The 18,286-nt window shown below is 42.1% G+C and overlaps 1 protein-coding gene across 1 annotated transcript; it reads left to right on the forward strand.

Annotated features, from left to right (window-relative positions):
* Positions 1–3,020: 3,020 nt before the first annotated feature.
* LOC130556321 (cytochrome P450 26B1) lies at positions 3,021–18,264 on the forward strand. Its single transcript, XM_057337205.1, has 6 exons — positions 3,021–3,906; positions 12,555–12,779; positions 15,679–15,954; positions 16,109–16,264; positions 16,602–16,880; positions 16,971–18,264. Exons 1-6 carry the CDS (start codon positions 3,703–3,705, stop codon positions 17,361–17,363), a joined length of 1,533 nt encoding a protein of 510 aa, XP_057193188.1. The 5' UTR covers positions 3,021–3,702; the 3' UTR covers positions 17,364–18,264.
* The last annotated feature ends 22 nt before the right edge of the window (positions 18,265–18,286 follow it).

Here is an 18,286-nt window from a genome sequence, read left to right on the forward strand (position 1 = left end):
TTATCTCTGTTATTTTATCATCTCATATTGTTTTATTGAATATACGTTATATGTTTATTTGCAATGTATTTTCTCATCTCACTTTCTCTGTCATTACAACTTTGATTACAATGATGGATTATGGTCCAGGCTAAATGAGCCCCTGACTGTCAGTAGCCTGACACCTTGAATGATCTTTCAGATAGACAAGCAATGTTTGAAAGTGTGGCAGCAATATACTAAAAACAATCAAGTGTCAATGCAAATATTTTCGATGCCATGTCTCTAAAGGGAAAGCACAGGATGGAAATGAAAAGGAAAGCACAGGATTACTACATGATTTTACTGAATGACAAAACCAAAGTGACTTTGATTCAACTGGTCTGTTTTAGCACTTGATAATGTTCAATGGGTTTATGGTTGATGAGTTTTGTTTACATTTCAATGTTATGCTACGAGGTCTCAAAATGGACATGGAAACTTTGGAAAAGACCTGGCTGGGTTTTATAGGCAAACCGCAATGATTGAGGCTTTATATCAGGTAATGACTTTACGTACTGTAAACTGTTGTGGCTAAACTTCGTCCACTAACTGTAATGCAAACCAGATTAGCAGCTGAAAGCTATCAGACCTCTCGGTGAACTTCATATTCCGGCAGTGGTCTGCGTAATCTAAGTGAATTGGAATATGCCAATGATTTTTGGATAACAAACTACTAGTAATCTACCTACTCTTTAGTATGTAATTGGATTTCTGGAATCATGAGTACCACAGAGCCTCACTCAGTTACTGAAGCTGTGGTTGCCCTGGAAAGCTAAACCATTAAAAGATAGAATATGACAACCACAAATAGTTCAGTCATTTATGGTATACACTGGTAAAAACATGAACAATGTAGATTATGGAAAATAGGTAATTACTGATGTCTGTGAAAGATTTGACTTACTTCTGTTGTTTGTGTATTACAACTGTTTTTTTAAGCTATCCCTTAATCCTGTGTTTGGCCCTTGTTTCCTGTAATGGTGATTAGTCAATGTACCATCTTTTCCACTGTCACTTCCTTCAGCTTTATAACCACGAGCCAGCTCAGAATACACTCACTGTGTACATGAGTAGCGCTGGTGAGTCATGTTACAATCAAAACCCAGATCTTTCCCGGTTTTGTAAAAGGTGTAGAATCTACAATTACTCAAGACTTTACTGTTAAGAGGTTTGGTTGCTGATGCATCTTTTTTGGTTGGCTGGCTGGCTGTTACTTTCTAGACACACGTGTTTAAGTGCATAGGTAAAATGAATCACTAATTCATTTGTATGTAGACAAAGTCGTTTGTTTTACTTCATACTACAATTACTTAAGAGATTTAAGCATGAATAAAAAACATTCAGATAATTCCAAACACAACACTACACATCAAATACTGACCTTTCTGTGGCCGGTGAACTGCTAACATTGGTTATGAAAAACAGAATTGGTAATAGGTGGGTTAAGTTAAAGACTTACTCAAATCAAATAGCAATCCATCTCTGTACCTACAGTACTTATCCTCTGCGAGAGGGCTGGAATCTTGGGCAGCTCACAAACACACACATTCACACACACACATAGGGGAAATTTAGTGACTCCAATAACCAATTTATATCAATTCATATGAATTAAAACATATTGGCACAATCGTCTTTTAAACTTTAACTTATTTATTAATAATCAATAATGATACATTTTATGAGATTATGTATACCGTTTTATTATTTAATGGTTCACAGTAATCATAATAGATCTTTTAATGTTACGTAGATAATGCCCATCTATATTATATATGATAGATGTGAGGTTAAATTCAGCTTCACACACGCAGCGCTGTAATGAGTGCTGGATAGTTTCCTCTGTGTCCGCTAGGCGGCAGTGTAACGTTTAGAGACGCGTCCAGGTTGACAGCGGCAGACCGCGTGAGCGAAAGAATGTCTGAGGAAAATATCTTCAAACAACAGAAATCCATAGAATTTCACAGTTCAAACTCGGTACGGACTTATTTTCACTTTAAAATCTGAAAGAACAACAGAATTGAAAGACGAATTCGTAAGCGTGTACTTTTCAAAGTGAGAATGAATGTGTGGTCTTTTCATTGCGGTTAATTGAGGTGTTTTTTTTGTATTTTAGGGGCTTGTTACATTTAAAACATATTTGATATTTGATTATCTCATACAATATATTTTATGGCGAGAAACCCTCGTCTCTCTCTCTCTCTCTCTCTCTCTCGTTGTATTAGTTTCATTGAGCGCATCACTGTGAGTCTCGGCAGTGCAGCAGACGCAAGGTAACATCTGGGCTTCAGATCTGCACAGGTCGTCTCATATGCTGAGCATCATTACATAACTGGCTGTGGGTGATTATGATCATAAGGTGACCGTGATCAAAACCATGTCCCGGCAGCAGTGGATGACACAGGCACGAATCTGTCACATTCTGAAGAGCTCCGGAAAATCAGAGCGCTACGCAGGGGATTATGCGCTCATCTGGAACAATTACAAATGGCTAAAGTTTGCGATAGATAGATAGATAGATGATAGATAGATAGATAGATAGATAGATAGATAGATAGATAGATAGATAGATAGACGCGCATCAGAACAGACGGCACTGGATACAAAACATAAACCAACAAGTGCATTATGCTGCAGTAATGGTCCATATACCACGAAGAGCTGTTTCGAGCATTTTCCATTTGCCTCTCGCTGTGATGCTTCTTAAACCAGAGAGTTTAGCGGAATCAAAATCCCCGACCTGGCCGCATCACGAAAGCCCGCATCACCACCAAACCATATGCATATTCCCCGAGTCGCAGGTGATAAGTTCTCGACGATGCAATATAAGCACTACGTCCTCCTCCCCTCTCTCTCTTTGGGCTCTTGTCCAAGTCCCGCACGCTCCAGCGCCCGGCCCGTTCACTTTTCACCCCGCCTCAGTTCGGTGGGGTGGGGTAAGGGGGGAACCGCTTGCACCCTGGCCGAATGCCGCCGCGCTGCCTCTGGTATATAAACACACATTGGAAGCTCGCTGTGCGACTCGAACTCACATTGAGAAACTGTATGTGAAGAGAGAGAGAGGGAGAAGGAAAGAGAGAGATAGTGAGTAAAAGCGCACCAGAAAACGGGGTAGACGCACTACATTTATCTGAAGATCTTTTCTGCTCGTAGGCATCAAACTTCTGAGGATTATTTCTTATCATTTATTTCTGCGTCTTCCTTATGATCATTCTTTGATTTTAGTGCAATTTTTTCCTTAGAAGATTTTTTAAATAGTAACCAAATAGAGTTTCTAGACTACAGTTAAAAAACTAAATTACAAATTTAGAACAACATTTCCAAGTCAACTTTGACACATTTAAACCAAAATTACACATTTCAAAATTTCATAGGAATAGTTGAGACCGATTTATAATCTAAAATGATATACCAACATTCAACCTCGGTTTGTAATAACCAGCACTCGTTTAATTAACAAGAAACACAAAATTCTTGCATTTACTTTTCATCACTGAACTTTTTTGGTGCCACAATTTTTTTGACTATTTTTTCATCTGAAAAAAAAACTTTTGCTTTTCAGAAAAGTTGTAGCAAATCATATATCACAGAGAAGGCTAAGTCACTTAAATAGGCTACTCTTGAAAAGGCTATCCACTGTAGTGCTCATAGCTCCAAAGAGATACCCGGAGGTTCACAGCCATGCTCTTCGAGAGTTTTGACCTTGTCTCGGCGCTGGCGACGCTGGCTGCGTGTCTAGTGTCCATGGCACTTCTCCTGGCCGTGTCCCAGCAACTCTGGCAACTGAGATGGACCGCAACACGGGACAAGGGCTGCAAATTGCCGCTGCCCAAGGGATCCATGGGGTTCCCCATCATTGGAGAAACATGCCACTGGTTCTTTCAGGTAAGCACGAAATCTCTCAGCATCTCTCATTTCTGCTTTCCAAGTTTCCAGTCGCCTTGCTGTCGCACGCACACTGCTCTGGTGCGCGCCAGGCACCGCAAGTCTGTCTGTTCACAAGTGCATAGTCCCACTGTAGGTAGCTAACTTTGGTTGTTAAAGACACATAACGAAGCAGGATAACGTCCACTAATGTTTTTTACACGTGTTTGCTCGTGCGCAATATTGCGCTTTAAAAAGAGAACAACCTGCCGGTTAGTTATTCCCATGTGTGCAATTTCATCCGTGCCATATTTCCATGGTGTTAATAATCTGCCTGTTGTAAATAGCATAGGATTTTTGTTTCATACAGCCAGTTTTTAATCCACGTGGAACAACCTGTTTGCGAGTGCCAAGTTAGGAGCGCTGCCGTGCCAGAAATATTGTAGTCCTTGGCTTCTGATGCGCAAGAGTACACCGCCACTGAGCAGAACTTGTCAGAACGCGCACAAACTCTTCGGGCTCACGGAGAAAAGCGCGTTGCTGAGATGCATTGCAAATGCAGGTAATGTAGTGTAATCTGTGCAGTGATTTACAGATAGCAGTTCTTTATAATATGCCTAGTGTTTGTGTATATCCATGCGGGGACATCAGTGCCATATTTCTCGGTAAGGTAAATCCGGATGGTTCGGCTTGTGTTAGAAAGTCTAAGACCGCGTGCACATGAAAATAAATAAAGAAACAGGACGGGCATTGTAATGTTTTTAAAGCATTTTATTTTGCAATTACAGAACCTAACCCGTACCGTAGACGCAATAAAAGAAATGCAAGAAAAAATCTCTCAAGGCGCATTTGCGTATCGTATCGTGAATATACATGTTTTAGGAATTCTTTCCATTGGAAATCCATGGTGCATGTGGGGATGTTCTGGACACTGGCTTGCCGTAGCTGGAGTGGGTCGCTCAACATTTTGCTGAGATTCAGTAGACTGGAATGTCCTGGTCTGAGTGGTGCACAGATCAAATTCTTTTTGGTCAGGAATAGATTCTCCAAAGTTGATGACGCTCCAGTAGAGAATTTCCATGCAGTTGGCGGGTTTACTACAAAAACAAGCAAACTGATTTCTACTTTGAGTTATATATTTAAAAGTCAATAGGATCTGGATGTCCATTGTGCCAAAGTTATGTCACTTCATATTTCTGTAAGGGGTAACCTATACTGTACCTCATGGCTGCGCAGCAACTGAGAGAACACATTTTGAAATGTTTATATTTCTTAATTGTGCTTTTACAAACCTGCGTCTATTTTCAACCATCTGTGCATATCGATACATTTAAGATGTAATCCCTGTCGATTTACACAATTTTTGGTCCATATTTTGTATCTTCTAACTTTAATCTTAGCGGAACAGGGTCAGAATTTAAAAGTGGGTTAAATATGTGATTAGGACAGATATATGTCATATACATAGATGTGCGTTATAATTTTGCGCTGTGCTCCAGGATGTCCAAGATTTTTTTCTTGCTTTCTTGCCTCTTGTCTGTATATAAACCCAAATATGAGAATATGTTTTTTCAGATAACCACAAAAGCTCCAAAGGTTTCTTGTCTGTCTTGCACGACAATGCTCCAAGTGCCTGCTAAATATAAAGAGATGGTAAAATATTTTTAGTGTGTGCTACTTTGTGTTGGACTGGTGAGCCCAGATTAAATGTTAAACAACATTTTTGGAAAAAATACAATTCACATCAATGTATGAAAACACAAATGCACTGTCAGTGACAGAACACACAAATCGATATTGACGCATACATTCAAATGAGCGCATCCTGTTCAACATCCTGATTTTTTGCATATAATTGAATATCATTGTATGTTGAGTGGCAAAACTGTTAACCACGCTTAATATCAGTTTTTGAGGGCACAGTTTATCCGTCGGGCAACAGACGATTACTTCTACCCCAAGCTTCCACCTTGACCCAGATTGTTTCTGTCTGGGTGGCAAAAAAGCAGGCCTTCAGGGGGTCAGAGTCCCCCCTACCAAATGCACTCACACCCTGGGACAAAGGGTACAGGGCTTGAGGCTCTGATCAGAATTCCAGAGAGCATGGCCTGAACAGATCTGGGGATTTAGGAACAGTCATCCAGCGACCCCCTCTCTCGCTCTCTCCTTGGGCTTGTCGGGATTAGCAAGCATGAAACGGGCATGACTGGCACCAGCACGGTGTGGCCCCTTTTTCACCTCTGGAACGCACCACCAACCCCTCAAACAGCCTCTTGTCTCTAGAATATGGGGGGGAGGGGTGGGTAAAGTAAAGGCTTGGCAGCAGTAGTGGGAGGAGGAGGAAGGTAGGGGGACAGAAAAGAGAAGAAAAGGGGGTCCCCGGGGTGAGCACTCACACTGCACTCAACAACCATAATCTCTCTCCACAAAGTGTTTCCAGGTCAAAGGGGAGTCCATTCTCTCAGCTCGGCCTTGTTCACCCTCATTGAGGTTCTGTGCGCTTGTCTCGTGGACTTGGCTTTGATTCAGAATAGTTTTTTTCTTAGGGCGATTGATACATGTTACCTGTTGCATACCTTCCAAACAAACTTTCATCTACGTGAAGGCATGTGGACTCTTTCCCTGAGTGATCAGCATCCAGCACCTCAATTCTCCAAGAACACCCATCTCCCAATGGTGACCGTTTGGCAAATAATGGGACCCAGACTCCCACCTCTGTTCGCTTCTCTCTTTCTACTCTGCAGATATGCCATCTATACCCCAATGGAGATTGGCCAACACACACATCCTGAGAGATTCCAACGAGATATTTCAGTAAATGGACATATTATCTTATTTACGCTCAGACTCTGGGTCAGCGTACAGAGAACTCCTCCCGCGCAGTTACCTGCGCTTTGAACCAATAAACACAGCAGCCCCAGAATGAGCTGTGCACAGCCGCTCACATGCATGCAGAAGAATGAGAGGTCAAGGGTCAGAATAATGAGTGATATAAATAAAGAACATGAAACGGCATGGATCTAGACATCGACAGCACTCTCTCACGTGCCAACCAAAACTTGCTTTGCGCTTTTGAAATCCCTCTGTTTCATCTGTCTCTCTTCTTGTCTTTCTTTATGGTGCTCACACGCTGAAGAAACACACTGAGGTGATTGAGATTGCATATGAAACTGCCCCCCCGCTCCCTTGCAGCACCCCCGTGTTCAGGTCAACCATAGCTGATCTGAATAAATATAATTAAAAGGTTTTTTTGTGGTTTTAATAAAGGGGTCATTTGTATAACATTTCCACTGCAGCACAAAGGCTACATTTATGGAGCGGGAGGCTCGACTGGTGTCCAATTTACACAGAAATTTGTATTTTTAGTCCTGCACACTCCGTCCGGAATGGGCCAGTGGAAAAAAGTGGTGCTCTTTATTGCGCCCCCTTGTAAAATATCTGATAAATTTCTTTTGAAAATAAAAGAAACTATTGAACGTGGCGGGTTAACCCTTGCACCGCCAGAGCCAAAACCCCAAAGGCAGAATACAGGCGTGTTTTGTGTGAGGTCGAGAGAAATTTAAAGAAGATTTAAAGAACTAAATATTCCGATACACGCTTTTGTATACATGTAAACACACTTTTTGTGTGCCACTGTTTAAAAAAACATACTGTTTACACAATAGATTCGTTTTATTCCTCACTTCACACAAACTTCAGTTTCTCAGCTGGTACTGGTGTCCGTTCTCATGAAGGTTTGAGGCCGAGGAGAAAAACTAAACAAGAAAACAACTTCTGACACAGACGTCTTTCTCCCAAGGGCCCTTCAGACATGATTGTCTTATAGCGACATCTGACATGTGTTTCTCGGTCCAAATTACTGTGGAAAGCTTTTCGTCTTATCGCTAAAGATCATCTAACCTCAATGTTTCACTGCGTTCCTAAACCCAGTCTGCCTTCGAACAAAACAAGCAGGCTTTCGTTTGATTGACAGAAGATTTCAGGGACAAACAAACTGACTGCAACCGCGTCCGCGCATCACTACGTATGCGTGTAGAAAGACGCATATTCAACCGCATGTGTATGTGTGTTTGACAGGGCGAGCAAGCTGCACAATATTACCTCACTGCTTTTCCAGGGTGTGTGGAGCTTTTGTGCGTCAGCGACCCTTTTGGGTTTTTTGTTTTATTTTCGTTCTCTGCACGTCTGAGCTTCTGTGGCCTCGTGAAATGAGGGAGGACATTTCTCACCTTCTAGCCAAATGACATCTGCGCAGCCACGCCCAGAGAGTTTGTCTTCACATTTTGCCTCAAGACCTGTTCTTCTATTTCCAGCCTGGAGAGTCACTTGTCTATGAAACAGACATTAACCATTAAGCCATCCAATTACATTTTCTTATGTTCACTTCACTGTCAATCAATCCCACCCACCCTATCACATTGCTGCCCTCTCCCATCTTTTAGCTCTTGTTTCCACTCCTCTCTCCTTTAGCACACTGTTGTTTGCATTCGCTTTGCACAGTTCAGGATTTTACCCTTTTTGGTGCCCTACTGTGTACACATGTTTAAAAGCGAACTGGCCCCTACGTGTGTGTAAACACACACATGTAGATGTGCGAAATGTATATGTATTTTTAGTGATGTAGCGTGCCACTATACGTTGCACGGTTTCGCTGTGTTTGTCTAGCATCCTGGACAGGGGAAAAATAAAGACCTGGCCTGGTAGGAATGACAGCATGTGGTGTTTAAAATGGATGTTCTTGTTCCCAGAATTATCAAACACACCAAGTTCACGCAGGTTACAAATGACGTCAAAATAAAGGCTTTCTGAAGGAGAAATATGACAGAACAAAGACGATAAACAAATATAATATAAATTACAAGTTCACTTGTGCATGAGCGTGTTTACACACAGATATCAACAGAGAGGTAGTGCGTGCCTTCATGTCGGGCATGTGTGAAAGACAGCCTTGTCCGAGGTCTGTCAGGTTGAAAACGGTTCCTTTCTCTCATGCTGACTGGTCCCACTGCTGAGAGTTCAGCACACACACACTGACTCAACAATCATCCATCATCGCATGTACTCAGTTCTCACCATGTGGTGAAAGATACTACATTTATTTTCCCCGGCATTGCTTTCGGGTGTGTGTGTGTGTATGTGTGGTTGTCAGCATTACCTCTTGCCCTCACACTCACCTGATATGTGAAATCTTCAATGTCTTTAAGTATAGGCTGGCTGTGAGCTGACAAGTGACCAGTTCTCTCACCCCACACACTGTTCCCGCCGTGGCTGTGGCCCCAGTCTAACACCTGGTCTAAGTCTGGTGATGCCATGTGTGTGTTTGGCCATGGCCAGAGTTCTTTTGGGGGAAACTTCGGTCATGCTGTTTGAGAGAAAAAGACAAGAATCGTATTCATTGATTTACCGTTAGTCAGATGATTCTCAAATCAGGACTTCGTCCATGTCAGCATGGTGAAAAACCCAAAGCCTGAACTATTATATAATGTAATATCTCTCAAAATGTTTAAGCATAAAACTGGCATCTGCTAAAAAAATTGCGGAAATTGAAAAGGAAAAGTGTGAAATGTCCACTACCGCAGAATCGACAGCCAGATTTTCTCCCACGTATTCAGCCAGGTCTGCGTAAATGTTGGCAGTTGGAAAAATAGATTGAATCCCCCTTTGTTTGACCTTGTCTAACCTCTGTGTGCATATATCTAATTAGTTAGGTCTTATATTAATTTGTTTTAGGATTGTAGGGGCTGAGGTGCCATACGGGTCTTCAGAGATCTCAGCCAACCTAAAGATAAGCTTGTCATTTAAAGGCGCAGTTCTTGAAAATCAGCGGCCACAAGCGTTGTATTATAGTTTTGCAACGAATCTCTGAGTCATTTGCTCGCCCCTCCCTTTCGAAGTACGACGGTGGCCGCAACAGTAAAAAAAAGATGTCGTCTACTGAGACAGCGGATAGCAGTGATACAAGCAACGATGTTTCTTTGCAAAGGTAAGGCAATATATTAACTTAATTAATCATTTAACATGTATTCTATTGCGAAAGTTACTGTTACAATAATTAGATATATTTCTTGCGTGCTATCTAGTACATGCTGAGAGTAGTGAAGTAACTAAAGTTAGCTAATCGTAAATAGCAACGCTGTTCAAAGCGTTTGATCTGACAGTGACATAGGCAGTTAGGTGTAGACATTTGTCTCCCCCTTTGTAAAGTCCGGAACAACCGAATTATGTACTGCAGGGACGGAAAAACATTATTATTCGGAGGTTATTTGAAAAAGTGGAAACATTGAAAATTATCTTACCAGTCTAGCAGAAAACAGGCAACTTCGGCGTCGCCTTGAAAACATTTGTCTTTCAATTTGTCTTGAAAACATTTTGCCTTCCGTCTGGTAATAGATACACTGATGTTTATCCTGGATTTCTGCTGCCGTTTGTCTCTAATTCGTCTGGCAGCATCACGTTTGAGCTTCTTTGACGATGGAGATTCACGCTCTGTCGGCTCTTGTGCACAATACACGCATGGTCCTCCATTTTATCAAAACTTCTAAGACAGAACAATCAGTTGCTTCAGCTAGATGACGACTACTCCTCCTCCTCTCCGTACTACGACTTACTACTTTGTGCGTCTTCAACTCAGTGATGACGCAAGCTGCGTCTAAAAAAACACACGAAGACCATCATATACGAAACGCGCTCTGTAGAGCTGTTTGTCCGTTAGAGCTTACTGTACAAAACATGGCTGCGCAACATAACAAATTCCATGTAGATAGGCCCGCTCCCTATGTAGATACAACTGGTTTATTCTAAGGTAATAAAAACATAACTTTTCATTACGTAAGGGTTTTATACACATCTAAAGACAGTTTTGTATGTTATATTGCATTTATGTTATTAGATCATACAAAACATCCCGCATTGTACCTTTAAGGCCTCTGACAATAAGGAGGTGTTGGCTGATTCAATCTGTCACTCAAGGTCAAAGATCAGGAGAGAGAGAGAGAGAGAGAGAGAGAGAGAGTATGAGCAAGAAGAAATGTTTACATACACACATATAAATGAGCATATATTCCCATATGGCACATGTATATTTAATTCAGCGTTTGTTATAAAAAAATAATCATTTTTAGAGAATTTGTTCGTATGTGATACATCCCTAAAGCCTTCGCTGTCAGATGTTAGAACAACATTTGGCAGATGTTCAACAGTGTTTAAGATGTTTATTAGGTGTTTGTATGTGTGCTTAAGGGGTTCACTGCCAAGACATCAACATCTGTTTATTTTACCTATTTAAACGTGAGAAACCTACATCTCGCCCGCAAGGATGTAAAAAGTCTTGGAACAATGAGAATCTTCCCATCCCTAGAAAGGCTGAAGGCAGACAGGAAGGAAGAAAAAAACTTGATAAAGCCTGATATTTAAAACAGTTACATGTTTAGAGTCCCATATGTGAGACCACGGAACAGTGATGGAATGTTGACATCAACTAGTCCGTCCATACACAAACATTGTAAAGAGGATTTAATAACGTAAACCCAGTGAAGGGGTGTTCACGGCAAACAATGAATTCTTGCTTGTGATTTTCTTGTTGTTTATTCATTATGAATATTCATGTTGGTGGTGTCGGGAATAGATCTTTTCGGTCTGTGAATTGTTTCTTCTTCGCTGTGAATAGACTTTATCAAACACAACCGTGTGTACACACACACATAATGAGGTGAAGTCTATTCAGACAAGGTTTCTCTCAGCCAAACAAACAGGCTAAAAAACATTGCGCGCTTCTAAACGTATCCCCTTGAATAAAAGTGCGAGTGTTGGAGTCTGCCTGACGAAACTGGTCACAAAATTTGGGAAAGTAGGAGCAAACAGCTCTAATGCCACTTCCTGCCGTGGGGTCAGTGTGTGTATGTTTGTGTGTGTGAGGCTGAGAGGTTACAGGCCGTCTTTATGTGCTCAGCAGAGGTCTCAAGGGCTAGAGGCAATTACTGTATGTTATACAGAGCGTGTTTGCAACTTTGCACTTTAATGTATATTATGAATATAAATAAAAAAGAATAACATTTACACCACCATTGTGTAAAATAAAGCATTTAATTATATATATTCCAATTATGTACTATCAGATGCGATTAGAGTGTGTTTAATGTCCTGAGAAAGGCTGAAGGTTGTTGCGTTACTGTTGCTGTAAGCTTTACTTGTACAGGTAATCACTATGCTAGTTCTTAAATCCTAGAGGTGAAGGGGTCAAAGCTGAAAGTTAGCAGGATGTACTGGATTCCTCACTAATAAGCACATTTAGACAGTCTTTCCCGCAACACACCAACGTCGGTCACACTCATACGCTCATTAGATCACTTCTCTCAGCGTGATACACATGGCTAAGCTTGAGCCTGCTCTCCGCTAATTGCTAACGCTAACCCGCTTGCATAAAGAATGCTGTGAACAGAACCCTTATACTCTTACAAAACAAAAACAAACATGTGGGCTAATCCCGTATGGCTAACACCCTTCATTTTATTCATATTCATATTATCCCTAACACATCATCTGTAATATCCAACAAAAGCTCCTTAGTATGGAAGTTTACAGTATGAAAGCCAATGTTTAGAGCCTGTTCATTATGAAAGCCTGGCGTCCCAAAATATCTGAAAATAATGAGTTTTTGTCTTCTGTTGCAGGGTGCAGCGTTCCACGCATCAAGGAGACAGAAGTATGGAAACGTATTCAAGACTCACCTGCTCGGCCGGCCACTGATCCGGGTCACAGGGGCAGAGAATGTGCGGAAGCTTCTGATGGGAGAGCACAGCCTAGTCACTGTGGACTGGCCCCAAAGCACCAGCACTCTGCTTGGTCCCAACAGCCTCGCCAACTCCATAGGAGACATCCATCGCAAAAGAAGAAAGGTAAGAGTACACAATTTTGAACGTGTGAATCTAGTGTTATCCTCACATACACACAATCTACACAGGTGCATACTTACAACTTGAATTTATTTCGATTTCAACACTTACGCACATGTCACACCTACATACCGAATGTGTGTACGCACTGGTTTAGTGTGTTAGCTACATTATCTCATGTTCGGCATTTATGAGGCACTATGCGAATGCCAGCAAAAAAACTGCAGTAATACAGAGTGTTCTGAATTAGAGGACGAAGGACAAAACAGACAGGAAAAAGGCAAGACGAAGTGAATGGCATATACTCATAATGCCTTGCTCACCATTGTTAGCAATAAAACAGTCTGCTCACAATGACCACATGGAGGATTACGCTCATGACAACCATCTCCACAAATCCAACTCATTGTTTAGAGACAAAATAGCTTTTCTGTGGACCCTGGTTCTCTTCAGACTCGGAGGCTTGAGTTTCACTCCACACACCTGTTCCATTGAGGGGTCAGCGGGGTGTAATCAGTCCGGTTAATCCTGCAGGTCCAGAGCCTCACGCGAACCCCCTAATGTCTGCTAATTAGTCAACCAGCCTCAGACGTACAAAGACCGCCTTATGGACCCATTTCAACCAGGTTCTGTATTTTTATCTGTTGTTTAACCTCTCTGGGGATGTACAGCATTGTACAACTCATATCTTGTACATTAGAGGCTCATTGTTAAAACCTGTCAAAGAATTGCACATGTGGAAGAAGTTAAAAGATGAATCAACATTTCTTCAAGCCGTAATCACCTGTTGAGCTTTGGAGGAGTCCTCTCGTTTACTTACAGATTGGGTATTTCTAAACCTCACTTCCTGAAGCCTGACTCTAATCCTACTCTCTCATAAAGCAACATGAGAATTGCCATGTGCAAGAGCTCTTTCATTAAACTAAAACAACAATAACATTAACACTGCCTATTAGAGTCAAAGCCTTCTGCTGCCCCAAAGCCCTCTGGGACAGCCTTTTCTGGGAAATTATGGTATATAGAAAAGAAGAGAACCTAGGGTTTCTTTGAGAACAACTGCCACACATTGGCGTAGCGGAGAGAGTGCTCTGGATGTAAATGGTGATATAATTTTTTCAAAACTCAAGAATGTTTTGTATATAAAGAGACATGTCTGATTTAATATACATTTTTGGGACAAAAATCCCAGTCGTTATCAACATGCAAAGGACAGAACCAGACTGTAAAATAGCCAAAATGCAACAGGCCTGTGAAACAGGGTATGTCAAGGCATTGCAATTACTAAGTTGGCCAGTAGAGGGCACAGGTTCTTAATGCTGCAGCTCACCTGCTTGCACAAAGACTTCAGACTGTGAATGAGGGATTTTGTATTAGTCAGCGGGAGACAGAGCGATTGGAAAAGTAGAGAGTGTAAAGAAAGTGAATGGAGGGGGTTGGGGAGAGGAAAAGAAGAAAGAATAAAGAAGCCTTTACATTCTGGTCAAACCAGCAGCTTTGAGCAGTTTCATATAATTTAAGACATATGGAAATTATTAGGGTGGGGGAGTTTAAAAGGCTGTGTGCGCGTGTGTGCATCTCTGTGTGTATGCGAGTGGAAAGTTCAGTACAAGAAGTCACGTTTTGTAATGAAGACAGGCGGCTGTTTTTTTCCAGTAGTGTTTAAAATCCTGTGTAATGGGGACTGGCATTAGCGGATCTTGACTGACGTTTGTCCTGCAAGCAAAGGCGTGAGCCTTTCCAAAACGGTACAATAAATCGTCGTATAAGTATAGTGTTGCATTGCATATATTATTTTATGGGTTGAAGCTAACGGAGACGTGCGGTGCAACATGCGTACACATGTTTGTTATCATTGGTTTATCTCCACCCTCGTGGATCGACGTGACGTGCTGGGCAAGCACTAGATATAAGGACTGATCAATGGAGAAGAACTGAAAACTCCCATTGGGGGGCCTTTGAATGTTTTATCATGTCTTTAAATATTTCAGATACCAATGAACTTGAGGTTATGCTTCGGCAATCCTTTATAAAAATCCACCCCCTGAAAGTCATTATATTATTTACACATTGCTTTTTGTGCTATTGTGACATAACAGAGACCAGCTGAATAGGATTGTAATAAATAAGATGGCCAACTTTGTCAGACGTACAGCATGTACTCTGTACACCAGAGAAGAACAGTGAGAAAAGGAGATGCACAGAAACAGACCTTGGCCAGAGGAATTACGACATGCGGAGAGAGAGACAGGAGGAGGACAGTTCATTCTCCGCCCTACTTCACTTTACTACTGTGGAAAGCGGGGCGGAGTCGTGGTATTTGGAGTGAGATGGCATATAAAAAGTGCTATTGTTAGTCGACGGCACTGGAACATGGATGTTATTTCACCAAACAAACCAGCACAACTGAGGCACATTAGAAATGCACTTCAGCGGCCAGGAAAATCTTACCTTCCCCTTTCACCTTCTGCTGATGCAGAGGGAAACTCTCTCAAAACATCACACAAATATTCAGACAGAAAGAGAGAGGGAGGTTGGTTAGATGAGTGGCAGTTAAGAGTAAGAGAGGGTCAATAATACGGGGGACTTCAGAATTAATGAGAATGTTCCATGCTCGGCGTTAGAAGAAAAATAAGCTTGTTCTTTAGCTGCTGACTGCGGCTTGAGGATAATATTTTCATGACATTTCTTGTGTGTACAGCACGGACGTGCTGGATTGTGATGGGTGATGTGATTCACGGGTCAGCTGCATTGTGGGAAGTGTAGTTTAGCTAATGCAGGTCCATACTTCTGTGAAAGTGCTTTATAAACACTTCACCTCTGTCTGGGTCTTTGCTGTACTGTATTCAGATTAAGAAACATAGAAACATCACAGATTGACCACGGTTTTATTTTCATGTTGTAGATCTTTGCTAAAGTCTTCAGTCATGAGTCTCTGGAGAGCTACCTACCCAAGATCCAGCAGGTCATTCAGGAGACCCTACGGGTGTGGAGCTCCAATCCCGAGCCCATCAACGTGTACCGGGAATCCCAGCGGCTCTCCTTTCAGATGGCTGTGCGTGTCCTCCTGGGTTTCAGGGTCTCTGAGGAGGAGATGCACTGTCTTTTTTGCACTTTTCAGGAGTTTGTGGAGAACGTTTTCAGCCTTCCCATCGACCTGCCATTTACTGGTTATAGAAAGGTAAACTAAACATCACCTAAATGCTGTGAAAATAAGGAAATGGATTAAAAAGATTTACATTTGACACTACAAAGACCAATACTGTTACTCCTTGAGACTTCCACATCAAGGAATGGGCTTCTATAATACATGTATGTTTTATGTGTGTGTGCAGGGTATTCGTGCAAGGGACTCACTTCAGAAAAGCATCGAGAAAGCCATCAGAGAGAAGCCGCTCCACACACAGGGGAAAGATTACGCTGATGCTCTTGATGTGTTCCTAAAGAGTGCTAAGGAGAACAACGCAGACCTCACAATGCAAGAGCTCAAGGTGAGTGAATCACTGCTAGAGAAAAACAACACTATGACAGATGAGGTCTAGCCTACTGGAATACGAATAAGAGTGAAAGAGTTCCATAAGCATCCTAAATATAGAATATTGTTCGTTGAATTAAACATAGTGGTCATTGAACATTTTACATTTTCTCTGGAGAAAATGAGTTTATCATACTTTGCATAGTGTCTGTTCCCTTTTTCTGTATAACTCAAAATCGCCACCATTGCTTTTCCTTATAATAAGAAACTAAAATATACTTAGGGACTCTTGGGTGCTTAAAATCCAAATCTGTGTTGAGTTTGACAAGCATCTCTGTCTCTATTTATCTTAGGAATCCACAATTGAGTTGATCTTCGCTGCTTTTGCCACGACAGCCAGTGCCAGCACGTCTCTGATCATGCAGTTGCTGCGACACCCCGCTGTGTTGGAAAAGCTGCGCGAGGAGCTGCGGAATTGCGGCCTCCTGCAAGACGGTCTGTGCCAGGGCGAACTGCGACCGGACACTATCATTAACCTCAAGTACCTGGACTGCGTGATCAAAGAGGTCCTGCGTCTCTTTGCTCCTGTGTCTGGAGGCTACCGCATTGCCACACAGACCTTTGAGTTGGATGTAAGTTGTTTGCAGCTCCTTTCAAGTATTGAAAATGCTGCTTTTTCGGTTCTTTTAGTGTTCTAATGGCTCTTTTCATCACTTTTTCAGGGTGTGCAAGTACCCAAAGGCTGGAGCGTCATGTACAGCATCCGTGACACTCATGACACCTCAGCTGTGTTCAAGGACGTGGAGGCGTTCGACCCTGACAGATTCAGTGCCGAGCGGAGTGAGGATCGCGAGGGCCGGTTCCACTACCTGCCCTTTGGTGGCGGTGTACGCTCCTGTCTTGGCAAGCAGCTGGCCACTCTCTTCCTCAAACTTCTGGCTGTGGAGCTCGCCGGAGGCAGCCGCTTCGAACTGGCCACCCGGACGTTCCCCCGCTTAATTTCCGTCCCCGTGGTGCACCCCACCGACGGCCTGCGCGTGAAATTCTTTGGCCTCGACTCCAACCAGAACCAGATCACGGCCAAGTCAAATGACATGCTGGACGCCACCGTGTGACAGATCGAGAAGGACGAGAGGCGGCGAAGAAGGAGCAGACTTTATATTTTCCACTCTCTGATGGTAAATCGAGAGAGCTGCGACCAGAAGTTTAATAAACGACTCTCGTTTGCCAAAAATGTATAGTCTATTATTTGTAAAGAAAATGCAACAAAATATAACAAGAATATATAAATTTAATTAAACATATTGCTACATCAGGAGAATATGAGCGCAAGGTTTCTCACTTTTTAAAGAAAGACGTGGCCGTTTAAACGGACAGTCATGTAAGCATCTGCGAATGCAGGTGTCACAGGGTATGGCCAGTTCTGCTTTAACCAGCACAGAGCAGGTCTGGTTGGACTCTTGAAATGGTTGAGAAGTGCGAGTTTTAAGTGCATTCGTTGTGTGTGGCATTTGACCGTCTGTATTGAATGAGTTCATTTATATGTATATACAGTATGCGTGCGGTTTTCTGTGTACGCCTGTGTGTAAAGACGTCACATGTTTTTTCTTGTGCTTGTGCAAATGTGTGTGTGTATACCTGTTTGCGCACACGGCCAGGTTGTTACTCAGCTAAGGTATTAGCAGTAGAGTAAGCAGTGTAAAGTAGAATGAATGGGAGGATTGTATAATTACTCAGGTGTGTTAGCAGTACAGAAGAAGCTTTCAGACTAACCCATTACTTGTTATATGTGCTCTGTACATAAGTGACAATTCATAATATTCTTTTTAGGAGAGTGAGAAGAGGTGAGAGATGAAGAGGAGAAAAGATTATGAGAGAAGATAAACCTGTGCTTTATTACAGTGATGTCACACGACAATCCCTGTCTTCGTCACTTTGTATGTGCTACATTCAGGCTCTCTAAGCTATAGATGGAATATGGGACTCATTCCAAGCTGCAAATGATATATCTAAAGACACACATATATATATATATATA

This window comes from Triplophysa rosa, linkage group LG1, assembly GCF_024868665.1.
Source record: "Triplophysa rosa linkage group LG1, Trosa_1v2, whole genome shotgun sequence".
Taxonomy (NCBI): Eukaryota; Metazoa; Chordata; class Actinopteri; order Cypriniformes; family Nemacheilidae; genus Triplophysa; species Triplophysa rosa.